Here is a 27582-nt window from a genome sequence, read left to right as displayed (position 1 = left end):
TCGGAATGGTCAGCAAGTTGATGTCGCTCTAGTTGATCATATTACTATGGTTAACCAGGGTAATGGTGGTAATTTTGAGATTGATGAGAATGGCATCCTGCGATTTAAAGGTAGAGTTTGTGTTCCTGAGGTGTCTGAATTGAAAAAGAGTATTCTTGAAGAGGGCCATAGGAGTGGATTGAGTATCCATCCAGGTGCAACTAAAATGTATCAAGATTTGAAGAAGTTGTTTTGGTGGGCTGGTATGAAAAGAGATGTTACTAAGTTTGTGTATGCCTGTTTGACTTGTCAGAAGTCAAAGATTGAACATCAGAAACCGGCAGGTATGATGCAACCTTTGAAGATTCCTGAATGGAAGTGGGATAGCATTTCCATGGATTTTGTGACGGGATTGCCGAGGACGGTGAAAGGTAATGATTCTATTTGGGTGATTGTGGATCGATTGACTAAGTCGGCGCATTTCTTGCCGATGAAGATTAATCACTCTTTAGAGAAGTTGGCGGAGTTGTATATTGAAGAGATAGTGAGGCTGCACGGTATTCCATCCAGTATTGTGTCTGATAGAGATCCCAGGTTTACTTCTAGATTTTGGGAAAGTTTGCAGAAAGCATTGGGAACTAAGTTGAGGTTGAGTTCAGCTTATCATCCTCAGACCGATGGTCAGACCGAAAGAACTATCCAATCCTTAGAGGATTTGTTGAGAGCTTGTGTGTTGGAGCAGAGTGGTTCTTGGGATAGTTATTTGCCGTTGGTGGAGTTTACTTATAATAATAGTTTTCATGCTAGTATTGGTATGGCTCCATATGAAGCATTGTATGGTAGGAGGTGTAGAACTCCATTGTGTTGGTATGAATCAGGTGAGAGTGTTGTACTCGGACCTGAGATTGTGCAGCAGACGACTGAAAGGGTTAAGATGATTCAGGAGAAAATGAAGATTTCTCAGAGTCGCCAGAAGAGTTATCATGATAATAGGAGAAAGTCACTTGAGTTCCAAGAGGGAGATCATGTGTTCTTGAGAGTTACTCCAACGACAGGTGTGGGTAGAGCTTTAAAGTCTAAAAAGCTTACCCCAAGGTTTGTGGGTCCGTATCAGATTTTGAAGAGGGTTGGAGAAGTGGCGTATCGGATAGCTTTACCGCCGTCGCTTTCTAACCTGCATGATGTGTTTCATGTATCTCAGTTGAGGAAATATATTGCGGATCCTTCGCATGTTGTTCAGTTGGATGATATCCAGGTGAGGGATAATTTGACCGTTGAGGTGTTGCCAATTCGGATAGATGACCGAGAAGAGAAGATCCTGAGAGGTAAGAGGATTACTCTAGTGAAAGTTGTTTGGGGAGGTCCAGCTGGTGAGAGCTTGACTTGGGAGCGTGAAGATCAGATGAAGGAGTCGTATCCGGCTCTATTTGCTTGAGGTATGTTTTCGAGGACGAAAACTTCTAAAGTGGGGGAGAGTTGTAACACCCCGAATTAAATAAAAAGAATTATTTAATTAAGTTAATAATATTTAATAATTTAATTGAATAAATTGAATTATTGGATTATTATTATTATTATTATTATTATTTGGAATAATAATTATTTTGGAAAATATATAAGTTGGAATAAGAAAAGGGTTTCATTTTTGGGAAAAGGTTTTCACGTGAAACTCAGAGAAGCGGCTGAAAGAGGCAGAGCAAGAGAGCGAAAGTTGGAGAAGAGAGGAGCTGAAGCTTAGAGATTGCCGGATTATCTGAGGTAAGGGGTCTGAACCTTATTAAACAATAATATGCGAGCATTTTCATGATTTATGTAGGATTGTTGATGGACTTTGGGGATTTAGGGAGATTGGGAAAGTTGGGGTTTATCGTCGTTTAAGGTTATGATGAATAAGTTGAATTAAGCTGAAATTGAATCCGTAGTTGAGAGTATTGTGAAATTCTGAGCGTATAGCTTTTACGGATTTAGAATCGGAGGTCCGGAAGTCCTCCAACGGCGGAAAAATGCGGAAACTCTGCATTCTGCCTTGTGTTAGCGCAGGAACTGCTGTTTCGTCTGCGTTAACCGGTTAACCCATGGTGTTAACCGGTTAACACTGTTACAATTTGTGAATATGTTGAGTTTTGCCTGCGTTAACCGGTTAACCTATAGCGTTAACCGGTTAACACTGTTGCGTTTTGCCTGGGGAGGTATTGTTGTCCTGCGTTAACCGGTTAACGCATGGTGTTAACCGGTTAACACTGTTCCAGTATTGAAAAATGACTAATTTTTATGTTGAAATTGTGATTTGGCCTATTGTGGTTGATTGTGATGAATCCATGTGTTAAGATGTAATGTTGTTGTTGTTTTGTTGAGTTGTATGTCATGCTATTAATGATAAAGATAACATGATCATATGATGTTGTTGTTGCGATGTTGATTATGATGCATGTTTGGTGTGCATGCATTCATGAAAGGCCGATGCCTAGTGATGAACGGACTGAGTTCCAATGATGTTGTTGACTCCGGGCTTGTTGAGAGGCTTGGTTCCTTATGGGGAACCCGGATTCTATGGTGATGAATCTGGGAGTGGTGATCCTGTAGTGGTCACAAAATGGGTATACCGAGTCGTGTTGAGTCATGCATGGGTGTGTGCATTGCATTTGATATGTTGTTTTGTTGATGTTCATAAGTATGTTGATTATGATGATTATGATGAGCTGCGTTGGCATGTGTGAAATATATTATGTCTATATTTCTGTCGTTATATTATTATTTAATAATGTAATTCTCACCCCTTCTGCATGTGTTTATGTTCATCTATGATGAGCAATGTGCAGATAAAGAGGAGTAGCTTTTGTTGAGCTTTGAAGAATAAGTGTAGAGTTATTCTACGGAGTCGAGTCAAATGCTCTGGTCATGTGACACCGGGGTTATGGGATTCGATAGATAATTACATTTTATTTACGTTGTTTAGGAGGATTAAAATGTTGAGATGTTTTGTTGAGATGATGTTGATACATTTTTATGAATTATTATATGATGAAAAATAATAATTATGTTGTTGTCCGCTGCGAAGTTTTAATAAAATTAATAATATGTTTTATGTGGTGATGCGATAAGTGTATGTTGTAAGAAATGTAAACTCTTCTACATGTTGTACTCTGATGAATTAATTAAATACGTCGTTTGGGGTAGAAGGGTGTTACACTTACAATATCCACGTTCATTCCACAAGAAAATGCACATTTTTACCCAAGTCGACTTTTGTTCAATTGTTGACTTTTTGATCAACCAGTTGACCAAAGTCAACCATCTAACCAAAATTCATTTCTTAATCATTTTCATTTTTTAAACCCAATTCTTAAAACCAATTCCTAAATCCATTACCCAATACAAAAATCCATATTTCAATCCGTAATCCATATCCATTTTGTATCAACCATAATCCATTAATCCAATTTTTCTTTCTACTACCCAATTTTATTCAATTATCCATTATCCAATAACATCCATATCCAATTCTAATTTAGCCATTATCCAAAACCATTTACTAGAAATCCATAATCCACATTTTAAAACCATATTCTTCCTTTTTATTATTTATCCATTCAAAATCATGCTACATGAACCAATTCCGTCCAAATTACACTGAGATGTGGTGGGGTGTCACGGTGAAACGGCAAATGGAATGATATATGTAATTTCATGGGATAGCTGGGTGTTGAATTACGTGGAACTAGAAAATCATTACAACCATTTATAACACTAATTCACTCATCTGTTTTTATATAACAGTCCTGTAAAAATTTCCATTGCATTTTTTCTATCATACTAATTAACCTCTCAATTAATTGAATTACATTACCAATTCATTCTAAGTTTCACTAACAAACCAAAATTTTACTAATTAAACTCCTACACAAAACTAACAATAATAACAGTAATTTTCATCTTCATTTCAACTGATTTCTCAACAACTTCATTTACCATCACAGTCTAACAAATTGCAGCAAGACACCAAAACCTGCCAAGCCAAACCAAAGTTGTTGCTATAACGTGAAGCCAAACGGAAACGGCAACGCCGACGACGAAATTCAACCAAAAGCAACAGAAGCAGCCACTGCACAAAGGGAACGACATGGAAATGACAAAGTGCAAGCCAAATAGCAGCAGGCCAAAACGACGGTGTTACCGTACAATACAACACCAAAATGCAGCAGCTTGAAAACCGAACAAAGCATCCGAAACCGCAGCTACCGTTAAAGCTGCAAGCTAAACATAAGCCAAAGCAAAACGCGCACGTCCAAATGCCTGAGTTACTATAGTATTTGCTCATTTCTAATGAATCTTAAATCCCCAATTGTAATTCATAACCTAAAAACCCCATAGAGAACACAGACAGAAATCTCACTCCATACTTGCATATTGCAAGCTGAAATGCTATAAAACAACCAACATTAAACACCTACCAATACGTTTTGTGCATTTACACTCACACCGCTTGAATAAATAAGTGGTTTAGTCGGTAGTAACGTGGCTTCCAATAACACCTAACTCATCAATATCACTAATTTGTTCAAAATTCCTCAAGAATCACAAACCACTAATTTATTTCTAGAGATCATACACGCAACAAATTGATTTGTTTCAATCTCAGTTACATATAAATATATAAAACAGTAAAAAACCAAAAGAATTCGCAGTGAATCTTGAAATATTGAACGAGAAATACACAAATTATTACTTACATTATGGTAACAGTAATGGTAAAGTGAAGAAAAATATCAAAAATCAGAACAGCGACCATTGCGTTCCCAATCGCCATACCTTGTGGGCTCAGGCCCTTTGGGTCCACCGACCTCGCCCGTTTCTTTGTTCAGATCAATTTCGTCGCCGTCATCTTCTTCTTCTTCTTCCTTTTCGCTTTGTTTAAGAGATTCTGGCGCCGGTGTCTGTGGTTGATCCCTAACGGTGTTGTTGTGGTGGTGCTGAGTCGAGGAGGAGAGGAGACGTGTCACTGAGTTGGAAACAGAACGAGTCAGGTGTTCGGATCCGGTGCGGAGGAGAGTAGGGTTGGATGCGGTGGAGAGCAAGCGAGGGAAAGAGGTTGTCATTTTGCGTTTGGGGATGGCGTTTAGGCAGATGTTTGGAGAGAGACCTGAAAATTCGGACTGCAAACCGGAAACCTTTTTATTTTTTATATTAAAGAAAAATCAAGTATTCACAAAAAAGAATAATAAAAAAATAGAAATAAAAAATGAGAAATATATTTAAAAATGGTACTATCTATTGATTAGAATCATATATGAATTATAATTTATAAATATTTAAAGTTTTATTAATTTAATAAATAAATTAAAATAGTTCAATAGTTTGTAACAAAATTGTATTAATCGTTTACTTCTAATATATAAATTAAAACAGTTCAATAGTTTAGATTGAGGTTAAACCCCAACAAATGCACTTTTGGGATAAGGTCTGGAAAATTGCTAGGATTCATTGTCAGCCAACGAGGCATTGGAGTTGATCCTGAAAAGGTCAAAGCCATACAAGTTATGCCCACGCCGGAAACTGAGAAAGAGGTATGTGGATTTCTAGGGAGATTGAATTAAATTTCTAGATTTATATCTCACCTCACAGCCACATGTGAGCCAATCTTCAAGCTGCTTCGCAAAGATCAGGCAATCGTGTGGAATGATAATTTCCAAAATACTTTTGAAAAGATCAAGGAATACTTGCAAGAACCTTCAATCTTGATGCCTCATGTTTTAGGCATACCTTTAATCATGTATCTGACAGTCCTCGAAGGGTCAATGGAATGTGTTCTCGGTCAACACGATGAGACTTGAAAGAAAGACCATGGAATATACTACTTAAGTAAGAAGTTTACCGATTGCGAGAGTAGGTATTCAATGCTTGAAAAGACATGATGCACACTTACTTGGGCTGCTAAACACTTGAGGCAGTACATGCTTATGCATACAATCCTCATAATATCCAAAATAGATCCTGTCAAGTACATCTTTGAAAAGCCTGCTCTCACCGATAGAGTTACTCGTTGGCAGATGGCCTTAACTGAGTATGACATTTAACATATCACCAAAAAATATGTCAAAGGAAGTGTCTTATATGACTATCTTGCCCATCAACCCTTGGAAGACTATCAGTTGATGCGCTTTGAATTCCCCGACGAGGATATCATGTTGATAAGGGATTGCAACATTCCCGGCCCCGAGGTAGGACCAAAACCTAGATCATGTTGGACACTCATATTCGACGGTGCTTCTAACTCTCAAGGCAATGTGAAATTCTAGTTATCAGACGTTGGATGTCACACTGGTTGTTATGACATCCAATTCTGCACAGACAGGGATTATGCAGAACTTAATAGTAAGTGCAGTAAATAACACAAGTAATTGTTCACCCAGTTCAGTCCAACATGACCTACATCTGGGGGCTACCAAGCCAGGGAGGAAATCCACTATTAGTAGTATCAATTCAAAGCTAAACTCACCCGTTTACAACTTATCACTTAATCCCTACCCAATGCAATTTCAATCTTAACCTAAGATCAGAGTTCCTACTCACTCCCCCTCAATCACCTCAGTGATATTAAAGACACTTTGAAGTCACACTTCAAAAACAACTCTTGATTATGCTTCACAGCTTAAATCAAGATACACAGCACTCACGCTTAAAAGCTTTGAGTGACACAACACTTACAACTCAATGAACACCCTATGCCAAAGCAATCATCTACTTGATAATGGCTTGGCTTACAAGATACGTCTAATACAAGACACACAAAATACAGCAGTGAAGTATGATGGACACACTGACTCTTCACGCTTCAAAATCCCCGAGACTGAATGAAGGAATGCCTTCCTTTTTATATTGCAGCACCTGGGCTTTTGCACCTGTATTTTCCTGAATTTTAGGTCACACAAGTTCCCTCAAATTCAACATTTAGGTTGCTAACAAATAGGCTATTTGTTAGGTTCATTGAATGTAGCTTGGTTGTTGATTTCCTGGATTTTCTCTCAGTTGTTGAATCCCTAAAGAATAGCCTGAGAAAAAGCTGAAACAGAAAACTGAACAACCTACAAATTAGCATATGCTGTCAGGCACGAATGTCACGACATTCAGCTTGACATCAAGGTCCATATGCTGAGTCTGTTTTTCCAGAAAACAGACTGTACAAAATTTGCTGACCTGTACATGATCAAAATGACCATACTGCAGTAACAGCTTACATTAATAAATGTCAAAGTGTCCAACTTAACATTTACACAATTGGCCTTAAGTTAGTTCTGTTATTCTCTTGAAGAACAAACTAAGTAATATGCTGAAGTATAGCAGAACACCACTCTGCCTAATCTTCAGTAGCTGCTGTCAATGATGAATGTCACAACATCCAGTTTGACATTCAGTCAGTAGGCCTTATGCCAGGTCTGGTTCTTCCTTGATAACCAGACTGCAAATGAATACTAAGTTCTAACAGAACTTCTGTTCCTTAGTATCTCTTGACAGGAATGAATGTCACAGCATTCAATAATCCTGTGTTAGCTAGTCCTGCAGTAACTACAATGTAGTCACACTTACATGTCATGACATCAGTCAAGACATTAGTGTTTTACCATATAATGCAGCCAATTAAACACCTACAAACTCCCCCTTTGGCAAATTTTTGGCTAAAACACTTTGATCCCCATAACAGAGTTCATGGCAGCGGAATACTACTAGCTAATACACTCAGAGTGGCAACACACTCACACACATGGAAGTTAAATAAAAACTTCGCATAGCATCACACACATATTAGAAGTTGCACCTAAACTTCAACATCAGCTGCAGGGGGGGGAGGAAGTTAAATAAAAACTTCACACACATATCAGCATACAACAGCATACACACAGAAGCTAAATACACACTTCATCACACAGCAGCTGTAGTAGGGGAAAACTTCAATCTGTCATGAATGGGAACCTGTTTTAATAAAGTTTAACAATGTAAACTTCTGTTGTCCTGGGGTATCACTTGTCACTCCCCCTTTTTGTCAAAAATGTTGCCAAAGCAACACTTTAATTTACAGATCCACAAATAGTAATTTGAATTACACACATGACAGAAAAAAAACACAAAAGAAGTGATTAATCCTCAGCCTCATCATCAACCTCCTCATCATCCTGTTCTTCAGAGCTGGCCTCTTCCTCCTCCTCAGCCATTTGCCCTTCAGCTCCATCCGTGTCCTCAGCAGTAGACTCCAGCTGCAAGATGAGCTGTTCCAGTGCATGCTTTCTAGCTCCCAGCTCTTTGCAGGTCTCTTTGAGAACTGTAATAACATCAGCTTTGTCTGGTTGGTTGCCAGCTTTGGAAGTCTCTCCCGATGTCAAGACAATGTCAGGGACATGCTTGCCCAGGAACAGTTTGTAGCTGAAGGCCAATGGACTCTCTCTTCTTTTCACGAAGTCATTATCTGTCAGGATGTGTGGAAATTGATTCAGCACAATTCCACATATGAGAGATGGAAAGGCAATGGGTCCCTTCACACTAAAGCTCCCAGCATGCTTCATGGTCTGATCAAATATGTAAGCACCATAGTTCACCCTTGCCTTGGTTCCCACTGCATAGATGAACTTCCCTAATGCCACAGACACAGTTGACTTGTGGTTAGTGGGGACCCAGTTGGCTGCTCCAACTTTGTGTAGCATTGCATACTTGACACTTAGTTGGCTGGCTACTAGCTTCCCTTTGAGAGGCCACATTCGGACTTGCTTGGCTGTGATGACTTGACAGACTGTATTGTCAGTCACTTCAAGCTCAGGTTGCTCTTCATCCGCTCTTCCCAGATACTGATTTATCACAGAGGGGGAAAAGGTCACACATTTTCCACGCACATAGACCTTTCGAAATTCCTTGGATCTCCCATCAGCACACTCCTCTGACAGATTTACAATAAACTCCTTCACTAAGGTCTCATAGCACTTAGGAAGTTGTGACACAGTTCTTATCAAACCTGCCTCCTTGATGAGATCCACAATCTCTTTACAGTCCAATGCATTCTGTGCCAGTTCTCTTTCCAATGCCAGCCTCTTGTGGTATACATACTTCCACCTGTTAACACTGGAGGCAAAGTGGAAGGACACATTGTCAATGGGAACTTCTGGGACACTGGTTGCCAACCTACTGGAAGAGGGTTTCTTCCTGGACATGGATGCTGTGACATCACATGGGGCATCAGATTCAGACTCAACCACCACAGCTTTGGTCTTCAACTTCTTAGGCACCTCTTTGCTCCAAGCTTTTGTAGGACCATAGCTTTTCCTCTTGTGTGTACTCTCTGACTCTGGTTGCTTTTGAGGATTTGTTACACCAACCTCCTTGGAGGGGGACTTCAGCTCCACAACCTTTTTCTCCCTTCTGGTCCTGACTCTCTTGGCTATCCTAGGGACAACTGTAGCCAGAAGTTCATTGTCTGAGAGCTCTTCCACGTTAATCGTCTCAGCCCTAGGATTGTCCTCAACACTTTGAGTAACATTGGCCTTCTCACTTCTCACCTTGCCTGAGGGTTTTTCAACCTTTGATCCCTCATGAGCATCTGGTTGCTCAACATTGTCAGTGACATTTTTCCTCAACACAACAGCTTTATCTTGACATGCAGCAATGTCAGGAATGATTGTGTTCAAGGGAACAGAAACCCCAGGAACATCTCGATTGCCAGATAGTATCTGAGTGACGATAGTTGCAATGGAGTTATGTACATACCTTGACCCTTCCCTTGTGTGTTCATCAAGAGCGATTTCTGATGAAAACCCGGTGACCGTTTCCTTAGGTCTTCTTGCATGGGACGAAGTTGCTGCGTCCACAACTGGATCCTCCCGGGTAGGGTGGTGAGACTCGGTGCTGTGAGAATCAGACATGGTGGTGTACGAGGAGGTGTCGGATTGACGAGCCATGCTGAATATTTGAGAGGGAAGATGAATCGTTTCTTTGGACGAGGGTTTGCACGAGTGGAGAATGAAACGACTGAATGTGAACCACTTTGTGCAAGAGTAAGGTCTATTAGATTTTGACCACTCAGCGCTCACCATTTGTTTAATAATTTGACTTATTAAGCAGTAGCTAACTAACTTCATTAGTTGCTATAACTTTTCAGACGCACGCATTCCCTTTTTGTCCTTACTGTACAATGTGATGACATTCTGGGTGACATTGTACTCTGTCTGCATCAGGTTCCTCCAAACTAGAGGTGACCACCTGCCTCCACAAGCAAGGTACTGAGTTTCTGCAGACGTCAATAACACACACCTCTGTCTATCCCTTGCTGTCATATCAGTTGTATGATGGCCAAAGGGAACCAAGTGCTCATTACTTTTGAGCAGACAATTTCCATAGTCTGTCCTTTTATCTAAAGACAGATATGAGACTCTTCTCATAGTTCCCTTGGAAATGCTCTTCTTCACTCCTTTTACCTGAGGGGCATCAAGTTTTCCTTGTCCCACCTTCCCTTCCTGATCTCCCTTGGCCAACAGACACTTGGGAGGGTTGATAGAATCTCTAGATTTCCATAGATAGCAATTATCTTTGGATCTATCTCCTCTCATCACTTCTTGATTGCTCCCATTCAACACCACACATCCTCCCTTGGTAAATTCCACCTTATATCCTTGGTCACACAGCTGGCTTATGCTTATGAGGTTAACAGTTAGTCCTTTTACTAACAATACATCACTCAATTTTGGAGCTTCTGGACAGTCCAGCTTCCCAACACCCATGACTTCTCTTTTAGTTCCATCACTTAATGTCACAGACTTGGTGTTAGAGGGATGTAGATTCACCACTAGGTAGTTCATCCCAGTCATATGCCTTGAGCAGCCACTATCAAGGTACCAATCTTGTCTGATATGTCCCCTTGAAGAGGTGTGAGCAAGGTTAGCAACACACTTTTGATTCTCAGGTGAGAAGTGCATCTTAGATGCCAGCTGCTTAGGATTGACCTGAGGTGTCTGCTTAGCCGCCCATGTTGGTCTCTTAATGGGGGCATTATGAGTAGACACCTTTTTCTTGGGCCTACCTTGAGAGGTCTGGTTTGGGTAACCATGCAGCCGGTAGCAGAATGGTTTTATGTGACCGAATCTACCACAGTAATGACATTTCCATCTCTTGAATTTCTTCTTCTGATGATTGTTCATTCTGGTTCCTCGATGTTGTGACTTTGGATGAGACTTCCCTTTGGATTTCTGAACTTTAGCCTTTGGGCGTTTGCGTTCAGTTGAGGATCTTTTCCCAAAGCCTAAACCAGATGTGTTTCCAGACTTCTGTCCTGTCTTCAGGATTTCTTCCAAGGTGTCAGATCCCTTATTCAACATCTTGATGGATTTGGTCATTTGGTCTAGCTTAGAGATCAGCAACGAAATCTCACCCTTCAGACCCTCTATGACTTTCAGCTGCTCTAGTTTTTCAGCTTCTAGTTCTTTGATGAGTTTCTTATGCTTTTCTCCTTGGATGCAAACTTCTGCACTTTTAACACATAATTCTTTATATGAGGCAGCAAGCTCATCCAATGTGAGTTCATCTCCACTTGAGTTATCCTCTGAGGCACAAACACTGGTTAGAGCAGTGACTTGTTTGGCCGATTCTCCTTCAGATTCACTCTCAGTGTCTTCTTCTGACCAGTTGACAGATAGCCCTTTCCTTTGCCTCATGAGAAGGATAGGGCAGTCAGCCTTACTATGACCATATCCTTCACATCCATGGCACTGGATTCCCTTGCCTTGGTTGGCCTTTTCTTCATGAGTTGATCTTTTCTTTATGTCCGACGGGATGTTCTTGACATTAGATCTACCCTGTTGATCAACTTTATTTATGAGCTTGTTGAACTGTCTCCCAAGCATGGCTAAGGCTTCTGATATACTTTCATCACCTCCAGTATATCCTTCTCCTATAAAGGCTATGCTTTTCTTCTTCTCAGCATACTCACCTAAGCCCATTTCAAAGGTTTGGAGAGAACCAATGAGCTCATCTACCTTCATATTGCTGATGTCCTGAGCCTCCTCTATGGCAGTGACCTTCATAGTAAACCTCTTAGGCAAGGACCTGAGAATCTTTCTTACAAGTTTCTCTTCAGTCATTTTCTCACCTAGTCCACCAGAGGTGTTTGCAATTTCAAGAATATTCATGTGAAAGTCATGAATAGTCTCCTCCTCTTTCATCCTCAGATTTTCAAACTTGGTTGTCAACATCTGAAGTTTGGACATCTTCACCTTGGAAGTACCTTCATGAGTTACCTTGAGGGTATCCCAAACTTCCTTAGCTAGTTCACAATGGTGCACCAGCCTGAAGATGTTCTTAGTGATTCCATTGAACAGTGCATTCAAGGCTTTGGAGTTTCCAAGAGCTAATGCCTCTTGTTCCTTGTCCCAATCTTCTTCGGGAATCTGCACACTGACTCCATCTTCACCAGTCCTCGTTGGATGTTCCCATCCCTTGTTGACGGCTCTCCAGACTTTGCTGTCTAGAGACCTTAAGAAGGCTATCATGCGAGGCTTCCAGTCATCATAATTAGATCCATCCAACATGGGTGGTCTGTTTGAGTGTCCTAAATCCTTGTCCATGGTACTAGAAAGTAACTTCCCTAGATCTCACCCAGAACTTCACAGGCAGGGTGCCTGCTCTGATGCCAATTGAAATTCTAGTTATCAGACGTTGGATGTCACACTGGTTGTTATGACATCCAATTCTGCACAGACAGGGATTATGCAGAACTTAATAGTAAGTGCAGTAAATAACACAAGTAATTGTTCACCCAGTTCAGTCCAACATGACCTACATCTGGGGGCTACCAAGCCAGGGAGGAAATCCACTATTAGTAGTATCAATTCAAAGCTAAACTCACCCGTTTACAACTTATCACTTAATCCCTACCCAATGCAATTTCAATCTTAACCTAAGATCAGAGTTCCTACTCACTCCCCCTCAATCACCTCAGTGATATTAAAGACACTTTGAAGTCACACTTCAAAAACAACTCTTGATTATGCTTCACAGCTTAAATCAAGATACACAGCACTCACGCTTAAAAGCTTTGAGTGACACAACACTTACAACTCAATGAACACCCTATGCCAAAGCAATCATCTACTTGATAATGGCTTGGCTTACAAGATACGTCTAATACAAGACACACAAAATACAGCAGTGAAGTATGATGGACACACTGACTCTTCACGCTTCAAAATCCCCGAGACTGAATGAAGGAATGCCTTCCTTTTTATATTGCAGCACCTGGGCTTTTGCACCTGTATTTTCCTGAATTTTAGGTCACACAAGTTCCCTCAAATTCAACATTTAGGTTGCTAACAAATAGGCTATTTGTTAGGTTCATTGAATGTAGCTTGGTTGTTGATTTCCTGGATTTTCTCTCAGTTGTTGAATCCCTAAAGAATAGCCTGAGAAAAAGCTGAAACAGAAAACTGAACAACCTACAAATTAGCATATGCTGTCAGGCACGAATGTCACGACATTCAGCTTGACATCAAGGTCCATATGCTGAGTCTGTTTTTCCAGAAAACAGACTGTACAAAATTTGCTGACCTGTACATGATCAAAATGACCATACTGCAGTAACAGCTTACATTAATAAATGTCAAAGTGTCCAACTTAACATTTACACAATTGGCCTTAAGTTAGTTCTGTTATTCTCTTGAAGAACAAACTAAGTAATATGCTGAAGTATAGCAGAACACCACTCTGCCTAATCTTCAGTAGCTGCTGTCAATGATGAATGTCACAACATCCAGTTTGACATTCAGTCAGTAGGCCTTATGCCAGGTCTGGTTCTTCCTTGATAACCAGACTGCAAATGAATACTAAGTTCTAACAGAACTTCTGTTCCTTAGTATCTGTTGACAGGAATGAATGTCACAGCATTCAATAATCCTGTGTTAGCTAGTCCTGCAGTAACTACAATATAGTCACACTTACATGTCATGACATCAGTCAAGACATTAGTGTTTTACCATATAATGCAGCCAATTAAACACCTACACAATGGAATTGGGGCAGACATCACATCCCCAACTGGTTTTCATCTACCCTTCACTCTGAGGTTGTGCTTTGGTTGTACCAACAATATGGAGAAGTACGAGGTTTGAATCTTTGGCATTGAAGCAACTATTGATCTAAGGATCAAAATACTCGAAGTTTATGGAGATTCAGCCTTGGTCATCATCCAAGTAAAAGGAGTTTGGGAAGCTCCTAATCACAAACTAATCTAGTACAAGGAGCATGTCCTAAAGCTAATCCCATATTTCAACAAGATTGCATCCCATCACATCCCTCAAGAGGAGAATTAGTTGGCCGATGCCTTAGCTACTCTCTTATCCATGTTTAAGGTCAAGTGGAAAAATGAAGCACCATCTATCCGTATTGACTACTTTGATGAGCCAACATACTTTTGGCAGCGGAAGATGAGTCTGACGGCCATCCCTGGTGTTATGATATCATGAAGTACTTAAAGAGTCAGGAATATCTAGAAAATGCATCCATCACGGATAAAAAGTATCTCCGAAAACTCTCAGCCAAGTTATTTTTGAGTGGATGAGTGCTATACAAGAGAAATTATGATTCGGTCTTGCTCAGATGTGTAGAAAAACAAGAAGCAAATCGAATTATAATGGAAATTCATTAAGGCTCCTTTGATAAGCATGTTGGTGGGCACACAATGGTCAATGAAATCATGAGGCTGTCTATTATTGGATGACTATGGAGGTTGAATGCTACCGCCACGTCCAAACATGCGATAAATGCCATATTTATGCTGACAAGATACATGATACCCCCATGCCATACATGCCATATAAATGCGTCCATACATGCCATAAATGCCAAAAGTTAGGGATTCATAAAAGCGATAGGTTACGGTCTTCAAAGAATATTTTGAATGTGTTCATCACAATTCCGAGTGGAGAACCGATCCAATCACCTTCTTCAACAGAATGATCCGAAGACCTTCGAAGACATGGGGACTATAGCAGAAATAAGAACTCAGTGGAAATACGAGTTTTTCTCATTGCCATTATTGTTTTTCAATTTCTTTTCGCAATCACCTCTTTTAGGAATTGTCTCCTTATGTAAATTACCCACTTAAGGGTTTACCTTCTACCGATAAAATATTTTTCATCATATGTGCTCAATATTTTTACCTTTCTCTTCTTTGTTTGTGAAATATGAATTTCTTTAATAAATATTGCATGCGAAAATTTTGGGTTTAAATAAAATAAAACAACTTTCAAAGGAAAACATCGAAGTTACTCTCCTTTCATAAGTAGCATTTAAATCTTACTTAAAAGTAATTTCTTATAAACATCCTTAGGAGTCAGGTATTCCAGCCGTTGCTAGGAAATCGTTACTGAACCTAAATTTTCCCAGCCATTGCTAGGGATCATTATCTTTAAAAGTCAGGTATTCCATCTGTCGCTAGGAATCGTCACTGAATCTAAATTCCCCTAGCTGACGTTAGGGTTAATACCTTAGAAGTCAGGTATTCTAGCTGTTGCTAGGAATCGTCACTGAACCTAAATTTCCCCAGCCGTTACTAGGGCCAATACCCTTAAGAGTCAGGTATTCCAGTCGTTGTTAGGAATCTTCACTAAATCTAAATCTTTCCTTAAGGAGTCAGGTATTCCAGCCATTGCTAGGAATCGTCACTGAGCCTAAATCTCCCTAACAGAAGTCAGGTATTCCAATTGTTGCTAGGAATCGTCACTAAACTAAAACCTTCACCAGCCGTTGCTAGGACCATCAACATTAGAGTCAGGTATTTCCAGTTGTTGATAGGAATCGTCACTGAACCTAAATCTTTTCAGCAGAATTAAGGTATTTCACCTGTTGCTAAGAATCGTCATTGAACTTAAGTTTTCCTCAAGCAGTTGCTAGGGATTATCATTTTTAGAAGTAAGGAATTCCAGTCGTTGCTAGGAATCATCACTTAATCTAAATATCCCCAACAAAAGTTAGGTATTCCAGTTGTTGTTAGGAATTGTCACTGAACTTTAAACTCCCCAGCTGTTGCTAACGGCTGTCACCAAAAATTTTAACATTCCCAACCGTTGCTAGGGACTATCACCACCCGTTGCATAAGAGACTTATCCCCATCGAAGACATTTCCCCTTCTCTTTGACCTTTTATCATAGAGCTTATTTTCTCTTTTTATTGCCATTAAAAAAAATACTTATAGCATGTATTGCATATCATACATATCATGACGTAACCATCATATAACTAACCATGTTCTCCCCACAAAACACCATGTTCAATCCCTAGAAGATAATTACATATCTAAGTTATTTTCCATCCCATTAACACTTCCTCACACATACCCGTCTCATACCACCCTCATCCTCAGTAGGGAAATTTTTTGGATATTTTTTGTATTTAATCCTCTCCTATCTCGAACGTGTGAAAGTTGTTGCTATCCGTACATTCAGACCCGAGAAGATTAAATAGGGGCAGCTGTCATACACCCCCAAATTCACCCTACATTCATATCATCTTCATAACCCTAATTTATTAACATACTTTCATCATATCATCATCTCATTTGCATTTATACCCATAACAAAAGGAAACATAAACTCAGGGCATGATGTTCATATCTGAGGACCACCAAGATCTTTTGATTATGATGGGGTGTGACCAAGCCACCCTAAACCCTAATTTCTTCTCAAGACCTTATTGACCTTGTGAGACTATGCAAGTCACTCCACTCACCTAAAAACCCTAATTTGGTTGGTGAGCCTTGATTAAAAGCCTTGCTTGTTCATTTGGTCATCCATGGACCTCAACCACAATCCCTTGATCCTTTGTGCCTTGTACAAGTCATCATTTGAATTTATTCTTTGACCTTGCCCTTGAGGAACCCTAATATCCAAACATTTATTATAACCAACCTTGTGAAACTACTCCAAGACACCTCATCCATCCCAAACCCTAGCTTGTTTGACCTTGGCCTTTGAGGAACCTTTTTTATCCAAGAAACCCTAGTTGTGCCTCCTTTTCTTCTATGTTTGGCCTTTTCACTTGATCACCTCATCCTACATTGGTCATTTCGTCATTAATTAGTCCATCTACATCTAATTCAATTTCATTTCATCCACTTCATTCATCCATAATACAAGTGAATGTTTTTTGGTTTGAACCTTTAAATTATCAACTTAAAATCATTGGTTTCAACCATAATCATGGCCCATAATCATTCCACAAAGTATCAAGGCTTGGTTTCTATCAAGGTTTATTCATGTGAACTTCAAACAATCACCATGGTACCTTGAAATTCAAGAAAACTCCAAAATTGCATTTTAGGGCATGTTGGTTGGTCAAGTTTTTGCAAGTTTGGCCTACCATTTGGTTCAAACCCCATACTTTTTTCATCTTTTAACCTTTTAAGGATCTACTTGGATCCAAATGTCCTAAATGAATCCCTCTTCAACTTTGTTTCAAGACACTAGACCTAATTCAATGATTAAGGACATCAAAATATGGATTGGCCAAGCTGGCCAAGTTGCCTAGCCAAGCCTAAAATCATGTTCAGGGTATGGGACTTCAGTTTGTTTGATCTATAAATCTATCATATCCAACTAGCCTTATTGACTCAGTTCTTTCTCTAGTCGATCTCATAGCATTCTGCTCAGGTGGTTCTTCACTTAGTTGGTTGGGACTTCAGTTTGTTGGTCTTCTTCAAACACAGTTGTAACTGTATCTGACTCCTGTCGAATTGACCCATGACTCTAATCCCACCCTTTGCTTTCATCCACTAGAATATCTCAACTGATCATTTGGTGAATACAACTTATATGCATCAGTCAAATGATAACCTATGAGCACCATAGTCTGACTTCGATCATCTAATTTCTTCCTCGGTCGTTCAGATACATGCCTGAAGCACATTGATCCAAATATTCTAAGATAACTAACATTCGGCTTCACACCTGTCCAAGCTTCATAAGGAGTCTTCTCGGCCATGTTCTAGGTTGGACATTTGTTTAGAATGCATACTGCTATCCTGAGGTGTATAGAGTGTAGCGACTTCATTCTTTATATCTTCCTCATTTCAAAATCTAGCAAATTCTCGAGAGGTGTATTCACCACCACCATCAGTTCTCAGTTTCTTCAACCTGCATCCACTTTTCTTTTTGAACTTCTTGAAGTATGTGAATACCTCACTCTTCCTTTCAATAAGGTAAATCTACATATATCTAGTGAGTTCATCTATGAATGTTAGGAAATAATAGTTACCTCCATTCGACCTTACTTCAAATGGTTCACATACATCAAAGTGAATTAGCTCCAGATTTTCCTTCGACCTCATGGGCAAGTCATGTTTGAAGGTTTTCCTAGTCTGATTTGCTTTGCAACATTCCTCATACACCTGACTTGGTTCCTTCACATGAGGTAACCCATACACCATCTTTTTCTAGTTGAGCATATCTAAACTTCAGAAGTTTAGATGTACATAAATGTGATGCCATTAGCCAGTTCTTGTCTTCTTCTACAGTCGAAGCAAGGAACTTGTGATCAACTGTGTTGATCTTTACCTTGAAGGTCCTATTGTCTCCTATTGGTGTATTCAGAATCAACCTTCCATCATGATGATACACCTTCATCTGATTCTTTTCTAGCTTCATGTTGTACCCCTTTTCAAATAATTGACCTACACTTATCGAGTTGCTTATCATCGAAGGTATATACAACACATCAATGATTCTGGCTTTTCGACCATCCTTTCTGATAACAAAAATATCTCTTTTTCAACCTAATATGGTATGCCTACCATATGACAAGTTTATCACTATCTCAACTGATTCATCCAGCTTGGTGAACCATTTTTTATTACCAATCATGTGTTCGCTGCATCCTGAATCCAGGTACCACATGTTGATTTGCTCAGTGTTCGATTGAGTGTTGGTCATGAGTAGCACATCGTCAGAACCACTATCTTTAGCATGGGAATACATCACTTCATTACTATCTTTCAGTCGTGCATCCTTCTTTCTTTAACAGTCTCGATCATAGTGGCTAAATCCTTGACAATTATAACATTGCATCTCCTTCATGTCAACTTTCTTCCCATAATACTTGTTGCCCATGCCTTTCTTGATCGAATCAGGGTGATTCCTTGAGTTCTTGCTTGGCTTCTCATCATTAGCAAGATTCTTTCCCTACTTCGCCTTTTCTTTCCCAGATTTCTTGATGAATCTTGTTTGTAATGCATGTTCAACCACCTTCCCCCTTTCTAAGTTCCTCTGCTTCATCCTCATTTCAGGAGCCTCTAATGAAACTTTAAGTTCTTCCAACTTCATCTCAGATAAGTTCTTGAACTCTTCAATTGACACTACAATGTAATCAAAATTCACAGTCATCTGGTTCGTTAACAAAACCACACATGAAAGATATTCCAAGACTGGTTCATCTTCCTTCATCTGAGTCATCTTGAATTGCTTTCTCAACGTCTGCAGCTTCACCCTTTTCAATTTTTCATCTCCTCCGTACAAGTTCTTTAACTTGTCCCACGCTCCTTTGGTCGTTTCTTCTTCAATCATCTTCTCGAACAAATTAGAATCCACACATTGGTGAATCAAGAACAAACATTTTCCATCTTTCTTTCTTCGCTCCTTGTGCGCAGCTTGCTGAACATCATCTGCATTCGCTTCCAATGTCGGTACTCCATCATTCGGGATTTCAGACACATCTTGAAATCTAAAGATCACATTCATCTACACAACCCACCGTTCATAGTTCTCACCTTTGAAAATCGGTAAATTTGCTGGAAATTGCATTGATGTTGTGTTTCTGTTTGCCATTACATATTCTCTCTGAATCGCAACCGAAGCTCCTTAATACTAATTTGTTGGAACAAATGGGTTTTCAAGAAAGATAACAGAAGAATAAGAATAGAGAAAAGAGATTAAAATTACACTGAATTGTAAAAAGAGAGATATTATTGAGTGAAGTTGGTCTACCTTTACATCATACAATGCCTTTATATAGGCAATTAAAACCCAGGCCCAAAACTATACAAATCATCCAAGCCAAAAACATACAAAGTACAAAATACAAAACTACAAATTATATTTGGACATATCAATTATATGTTGTATTTGAGTCAGTTGAACATAACTGACTCCTACACCTTCAATTAACTGTTTCGACCTAGTCGAATGCTAGCTTTTGACAAACTATCAAATTACAACTTCTAACCTGTGTTACCATGTGACTATTTGCGCATCCTTTGTGAGGGTGGATTACAAGATGAAAATACTTGTGTTACCATGTGAATATTTGCACATCCTTTGTGAGGATGGATTACAAGATGAAAACACTTGAAGAGGGGACCTCAGAATGAGTGATAGAGATATCGTTATCATGGGAGATAAATATTTTTACTACGTTGTTAATAAGTTAGTCGACGTATGGTTCAAGTGACCTTTGAGTCAATTGACGTATGGTTTAGTCGACATATGGTTGTTCACTATTGAATTATTAAAAGAACTCGGTGATTGTTTATGTTTATTTCACATGTATAATTAAATAATGTTTTTTGTGCGAGTTATTTTAAAATGGAACAAATTTTTTGGTGTATTTTGCTTTAAAAAATTGAACAAAATTTTCTTTATTTTCTATTATATTGCGTTTTAAACACTTTTGGAGTAGGATGTAACACTTTATACACAGAATAAAAACTCATGTCTTATTATGCCTTGCTCTAATCTATGTTACCAAATGGGAAATTTGTATCAAACATTATCCATGTGTGAACCTGGTCTCAGGCTTATAGATTGTATTGGTTTTTCATACATGTAAATCACATCTCTTCTATTGTAAATAAACTCATTTTGATCTATATCAATATACTTCCACAATAAAAAGAGATAGAAAAATGAACATACATTAGCAAGAAAAGAAAAGGACATTACACATGTCATTCTTTCGGTAGCATCTATTGCACAAAATGTAACCTCAAGTGAAAAATCAAGTGGTCAAATTGGCAAATTGTAAGAGAACCAAACCAATCTATATAATATATGTTACTAATCTTGAACCCACCACACATTGCCCTTCAAGTTCAAACAAGCCGAGAGTCTAAAAAAATCACTAGAAAACCAAACAATGTATCTAAGTACAAGAAAGAATGATGCATAACATGACAACATATTTAGCAAGAATGGCTTAGAGGGCTCTCGCTTTCACAATGTCCAAGCTCATCTCACTTGGATCAGTTGCTTGCAGTTCAACTTGAATGCCATCCAATTCTCTCTTGAATCTATCCTTGGAACTTGCATACACCATCTTCATCCTCACCCTTGAGGTATCCGGAGACCTATACAACCAAGACATAATCATGCATCCAACCGTCCGTAGAAATCACATCAGACAATTTCATCAATTTTCTTCAAATATCTTTTATCGAAATTCAAAATTTAAGAATAAAAAACTTAGAGCCTGTTTGAAATGCATCTTAAAAATTCTTTTTTGGTTTTTGAAAATTTAAAATTTAAAAACTTGTTTGAATATAATGTTTTGCAAAAGTGTTTTTAAAAACTCATTTCTATTTTTCAAGTTTTTAAAAGCAAAAAAGTGGAACAGTTTAGTTGTGTTTTGCTTCTTACTTTTTAGTATAATAAAACTTGAAGAAAAAACATAAAAATTTATAATTTTCATTAGTAACATTAATGTAATTTTAATCATTTTTATATTTTAAAAATAAAATAGAAAAGCGTATTTGAAAGAGTATGTTATTTCTTTTATTTATACTTTTTTTTTATGTATAAGTAACATTTTCAAATATGTTTATTTATTTTACTTAATCTTTTTTTGTGTTTCTTAATTATTTTCACTATATAATTTTTTTTTCTATTTAAACGTGGAATTCCATTTTTTTCTTATTATTATTACAAACAAGTGTTATGTGATTTGTAAAATTAAAAATTGATTTAACCCAATTATTTGTATTCGACCAAATATTAATTAATTTTCTTAAGTTTGTAATATTTTATACAATAAAATAGATTTTAAAAGTAAATGATAAAATATGCATTTTTATTTCTTCTTAAAATACTATTAAAAGATTAGATTATCAAAACAAGTTTTTTCATTTTCATATTTTTAAATAGTTTTTAAAAATTAATTTATCAAATAATTTTTTTTGTTAATTTTCTTCTTAAAAATAATTTTTTAAAATAGATTTGAAAAACAAATTTTAAAAACTAAAATTAAAAAGTGTTTCAAACATATCCTTAATTTACTCTCTATTCCTATTTATATATAAAGAAAAATTTTCCCAAATTTTTTTAAAGTGTTTTATTACCGGTATATGTCAAACACATCCTAATTAAACCTCAACAGCCTAGCACACAATGACCGCAATCGCAACATCGACCGACAACCGCATCTTACAATTTATAATCATGATTCAAACCCATCCAATAATTTCGTCTTTTTGGGGTTTAGTTAGTTGAACGGAAACTATTGAGTTCTTTAGAAAGAACTAATTGTTATCAATTCTCGTATAATAGTATTAGTAATGCAACTAAAACAAAGAAGTGGATAAAAAAGTTACCATGCAACAAAGAAGATCTTGCTTTTCTGGCAGTTCTCATCGGTTGTGAAATCAAAATCATAGACAGCGTATCGGCACTCATCTGCCGGAAAACTAGCCATAAAATCATCATAACTGTCTGTCGGCTCGCCTAATTTATCGACGACGACTTGCTGCTCTTCGATTTTGAACACGATGAACCGGTAGCTCCTCTTTGATTTTAGCTCCTGAAACCTCAGTTTGCAATCATCATGCACAGCCATTCCAGACGCCGCGTTCGCCTGTCATTGAAAATTCAGTTTCAATCATCATGCAAAATTATTTGGCTGGAAAAATATTGAAAGAAAGAACAAGAGAAACCATACCATTTTGTCAGCAATGAGAAAGAAACGCAATGAGAAATGTAAATTTGAGAATGTAAATTTGGAGTAATGGAATAGACTCAATGAAAACAATCAAGAGAAAATAACTAATGAAGATCCATGATTTATGGATTGCGAAAGGTAGAAATTTGACGTAACTAAGAATAGAATTTTTGGGAGAAATTGATGGATGTATCTGTTTCACGCTTCCACGTTATTTTATTTTTAACAAACATGCTTTGACGTTGTAAAAAAAATAAATGATTGAAATAGTACTTTTTTTTATAAAATTTGGAAAATCTTTTATTTCATATCATTATGAGTTTTTAACTCAACAATAAATTTACTGAATCAGATTAAAAAAAAAACTTCTGAAATTACTACATAAAACAAACATGTGTTATAACACCTTTAAAAGCGATCTTCATTAACCATGAAGAAAACAACATTGTAAACACTTTTAAATTTAAAAGCTCAAGTGTGTTATGAATATAATCAAAGTTACTTATTTAGTCTGCTTCAAGCCTATGAACAGGTATATAAATAGATATAACTTGTCATTCAATTGTGTACTATCTACTCATTCAATAATAATAATAATCTTATTTTATCTATTCTTCTCTCTCTCTTTTGACACAAATTCTTCTCTCACGCAACTGCCTCATGCACTAACAAATTGGTATCTAGAGTTCCGATTTTCTTGATCGTCTTTTCAAGAATCACACGTTGGTGATCGTGTTTCCGGGATTGTGGGTTGTTAATTGATCGCTGCAAAGATGAACGACAATAATGGTGGTATTCCAAACTCTCTTCCGGTTCTTGACGGTAAGAATTGGATTCGGTGGAATAAACAAATGCAATCGTTGTTTGACTTTCGTAAAACCCTTGAAGTGGTTACTAATGTCGTTCCTGTACTTGCTGCAAATGCACTGATGCTCAGAGAGTCAACCACAAGGATGCCAAGAAGAAAGATTTCAAGGCACTGTTCTGCATTCAATCGGCGATAAACTCGATGAATTTTGATCGAATTTCTCATGCTGAATCAACAAAAGAGGCAAGGGATGTTCTGGTGAAGTATTACGAAGGTGGTGAGAAGGTTAAAGGCGTCAAGCTGTAGGCGCTTCGACGGCAGTACAAATAACTGCAATGGGAGAAGACAAAAAGATTGCATGTTATGTTGCTAAGGTGCAGAATCTTGTTTATCTCATGAAAGGTTGTGATGAAACCATAACTGATAAGATGATAGCCAAGAAGGTAATGCATGCGTTAACCTCTCACTTTGATCACATTACCGTTGCTATTCAAGAATCCATCAATCTTGAAACACTGAAGTTGGAAGATTTGAATGGTTCGTTGGATGCACATGAGTTGAGAATTGTTGAAAGAAAGGGCGTTCAAGATTCGATACAGGAACTACATGCTCAAACATGGAAGAAGCATGATGGTTCTAACAAGTTCAGAGGCAAGACTCAGAGTAAGAAGTCTTGGTCGAACTCTCAAAAGCATAAGGTCGATTATGAATCCTCCAAAAGAGGAGAAGGAACTTTTAATAATAAAGAAGAAAAGAAAGGTGTGTAGTGTTACAACTGTGAAAATGGATTCACTTGGCCAAACATTGTTGGTCTAGAAAAGACAAGGGAGCGACAAAAGGCAATGACGAATGAGAAAATCTTGCACGTCAAGATTCAACTGAATCTGAAGATTTGGTGTTTATGGTTGCAGTTGCAGATGAGCATGTTGACTCCAAGATTTGGTTTCTCAACACAGGTTGTTCGAACCACATGATTGGTTGAAGAGAGTGGTTAGTAGACTTCGACGAATTGAAGAAGTGCAAGATAAAACTTACAGATAATAGCTTGTTGCAAGAAGAAGGTACATGCGACACATTTATTCAGAGGGACAATGGTGGAAAATCTAAGATCAAAATATACTCTACGTACCTAGAATGAAGTGCAATTTGCTTAGTGTTGGACAACTGGTCAAAAAAGGTTTCTCAGTCGTGATGAAAAATGGAGCCTTAGAAATGTTCGATATAAAGAATAATATGGTCTTAAAGTCTCTATTGTCGAAGAACAGAACATTTAAGATCAAGATATGCTCGATAGAGATACAATGCTTGAAGACCATTGTCGACAACAATGATAGTTGGTTATGGTATTTGAGGTTTGGCTATTTGAATTTTAGATCACTCAATCAACTGATTACTCAAGATATGGTAAATCGCATACCGAGTTTTCTAATGGCCGACAAGCTCTGTGAAGGTTGCTTAGTAGGGAAGCAATCCATAAACTCTTTTGCTTCGACTATACTAATGAGATCCTCTTGCATACTACAAGTAGTAAATTCAGATGTATGTGGCCCGTTCGAGGATCATACCATTGGTAGGAACATGTATTTTGTTTCATTTGTTGATGAGTATAGTCGAAAGTTGTGGGTCTATATGATCAAGCGAAAGAAAGAAGTATTTGAAATCTTTAAGAGATTCAAGAAGCTTGTCGAAAATCAGAGTGAAAAGAAGATCAAGGTTTTGCCTACAGATGGAGGTGGTGAATACACATCCAAGACGTTTGAAGAGTTATGTGCAGAACATGGTATTGATAATGAGGTAACTTCTCCTTACACGCCTCAACATAATGGAATAGCAGAAAGAAGATATATGACAATATTGGATATGGCAAGATGCATACTGAAGCAGAAGAATTTGCCAAAATCCTTATGGGGTAAAGCAGTTGTCATACCCCAAAATTTGCCCATTAATATTTCAAGACATTTCAGGGCACTCCGACTCATTTTTATGACACTTAAAGGAACTAAGGCCCAGCTCGCGAATGACCCAAATTGGCCTACTCGCTACACGCTCACGTAGTGATAATATGAAAGTGGTTTATTTGGAAGCGGAGGAAAAGGGGTGCAAAAAGGAAAGAAAACGATCCAAACAGCAAAGCCCAACCCAAAGTACAAGAACACGGGTGTGGCATCTGTGACGAGCGTCACAGAGGCTGTGACGAGCGTCACGCCTCGCACACCCCTGTGACGGGCGTCACGCATGGTGTGACGAACGTCACACCATTCCCCTACTTTTTGGGCGCAGATAATGCTTCGGAGACTTGAAGATCCGTTGGGCCCTAGATCCACGCGCGCGTTGAAGACTTTTTGGGCAGCATGCATGACCTAATGACACCAATATAAATAGCCACCTTGAAAACCTAAAAGGGGGCTTTTTCCGAGATTCTTTTTCCTTTGCCGTTTTCGCCTTTGCATTTTTTTCTTCTTTTCCAGCAGCTTAGGCATTGTGTTTTACAAGTGCTACACTATTTCTTTTGCAATTCCGGATTCCCTTTTGGTATTTAGTTAATTCTTTTCGCACAATAGTTTCTACAACGGAAACTATTGTGTGCCTTTTACCGAATCTAATCTTACGGCGGCAGCAAGGTCACCTCCGCTCAATTCTATCCGATCGGCCAATTCAAGGTTGCGACTCAATTGCAAACAGGTTTGCGTTACTATTATCGCTTTATGTTCCTAATTCACATGTGATATCATAATTGAGATTCATAAATATATTTGAGGCTTTGCATGTAACTTAAGTATGCCTGGATACTTTGAATTGTTGTAATGGATGTCGCTGTTCTTCGTCCTATTGTTGTAACCATGCTTTGTTTACCTATTACTTTGGTGCAACTCTCGATTGCACCCTGATTTGGTATTCTAACCCGTTTGCTGAATTTTGCAAAGGTTCATATGTCCCGGGAAAAGATTGCTGTTTAGGTCTCCCACTTTATTTGTGGGATACCCTTGTGGAGACTCACCCTAAGTGGCCTAATTAATTTTAATGTGTTCATTTTAATGTCTTAATTTTAATGTATTAATTTTAATGTATTAATTTTAATGCATTGATTTTAGTATGGACTTAATTACTTAATTGACTTTAAAATATGACCTTTAAATAAGTGATCTTGGACCTCTCTTTGCTGCCTTACGGTATCACGGTATAACGGTCATGTCCCGCGAATATGGGGATATCCTTAGCAAAGACCCTTCGGTAAAATCATCATAGTCCCTCGGATGTTGCCTTCGGAAATACGATTTCGTCCCTCGATGACCCTTCGGTATAGCCTACGGTTAAATGATGATCGTCCCTTCGAATGCTAAGGTATCCTCACAACTGTTGCCTTCAATGACCTATCAATGACCCTACGATGACCCTTCTACATCCCAAGGATAAAACTACTTACTTCTCAATAGTAAGGACAGTTTTACCCTCATAAGGATAGGAAATGCCCGGAAAGACCTCGGACAGGTATAACCTAAATTGCTCATTCATAACCAAAAAAATATACTTTTCACCTCACACCTTTCAAACATCTTTTTGGAAAATCACCACTTAGCATACATCCGCACTAGGATCATTGTCGAGTTATATTTTTCTAAACTATTTTCTAAATTAAAACGAGATAACCACTTTGTATACATTCATGCAAGAATCATTACAAAGTTAAATTCTCATTTTGCAAAACATTTTTCACACCTTTCTCAACCACCTTTTTCAAACTAGAAAACATAAATGATTGAGCAATTAAGAGCCCATGGATAACCATGGATACAAAGGGTGCTAATACCTTCCCTTTGTATAAAGTACCTCCCGAACCTAAGAATTTAAAATTA

General features: G+C 38.1%; 2 protein-coding genes across 2 annotated transcripts; both read right to left on the bottom strand.

The window, feature by feature from the left end:
* Positions 1–3744: 3744 nt before the first annotated feature.
* LOC127106557 (uncharacterized) lies at positions 3745–5155 on the bottom strand. Its single transcript, XM_051043838.1, has 2 exons — positions 4789–5155; positions 3745–4081 (listed from the first exon to the last, which is right to left on the bottom strand). Exons 1-2 carry the CDS (start codon positions 5073–5075, stop codon positions 3958–3960), a joined length of 411 nt encoding a protein of 136 aa, XP_050899795.1. The 5' UTR covers positions 5076–5155; the 3' UTR covers positions 3745–3957.
* Positions 5156–20938: 15783 nt separating this feature from the next.
* Positions 20939–23058, bottom strand: LOC127103425 (actin-depolymerizing factor 7). Its single transcript, XM_051040687.1, has 3 exons — positions 22921–23058; positions 22577–22836; positions 20939–21337 (listed from the first exon to the last, which is right to left on the bottom strand). Exons 1-3 carry the CDS (start codon positions 22921–22923, stop codon positions 21187–21189), a joined length of 414 nt encoding a protein of 137 aa, XP_050896644.1. The 5' UTR covers positions 22924–23058; the 3' UTR covers positions 20939–21186.
* Positions 23059–27582: the final 4524 nt, after the last annotated feature.

Source organism: Lathyrus oleraceus, chromosome 7, assembly GCF_024323335.1.
Source record: "Lathyrus oleraceus cultivar Zhongwan6 chromosome 7, CAAS_Psat_ZW6_1.0, whole genome shotgun sequence".
NCBI lineage: Eukaryota > Viridiplantae > Streptophyta > Magnoliopsida > Fabales > Fabaceae > Lathyrus > Lathyrus oleraceus.
This window is presented reverse-complemented; position numbering and strand designations above follow the sequence as displayed.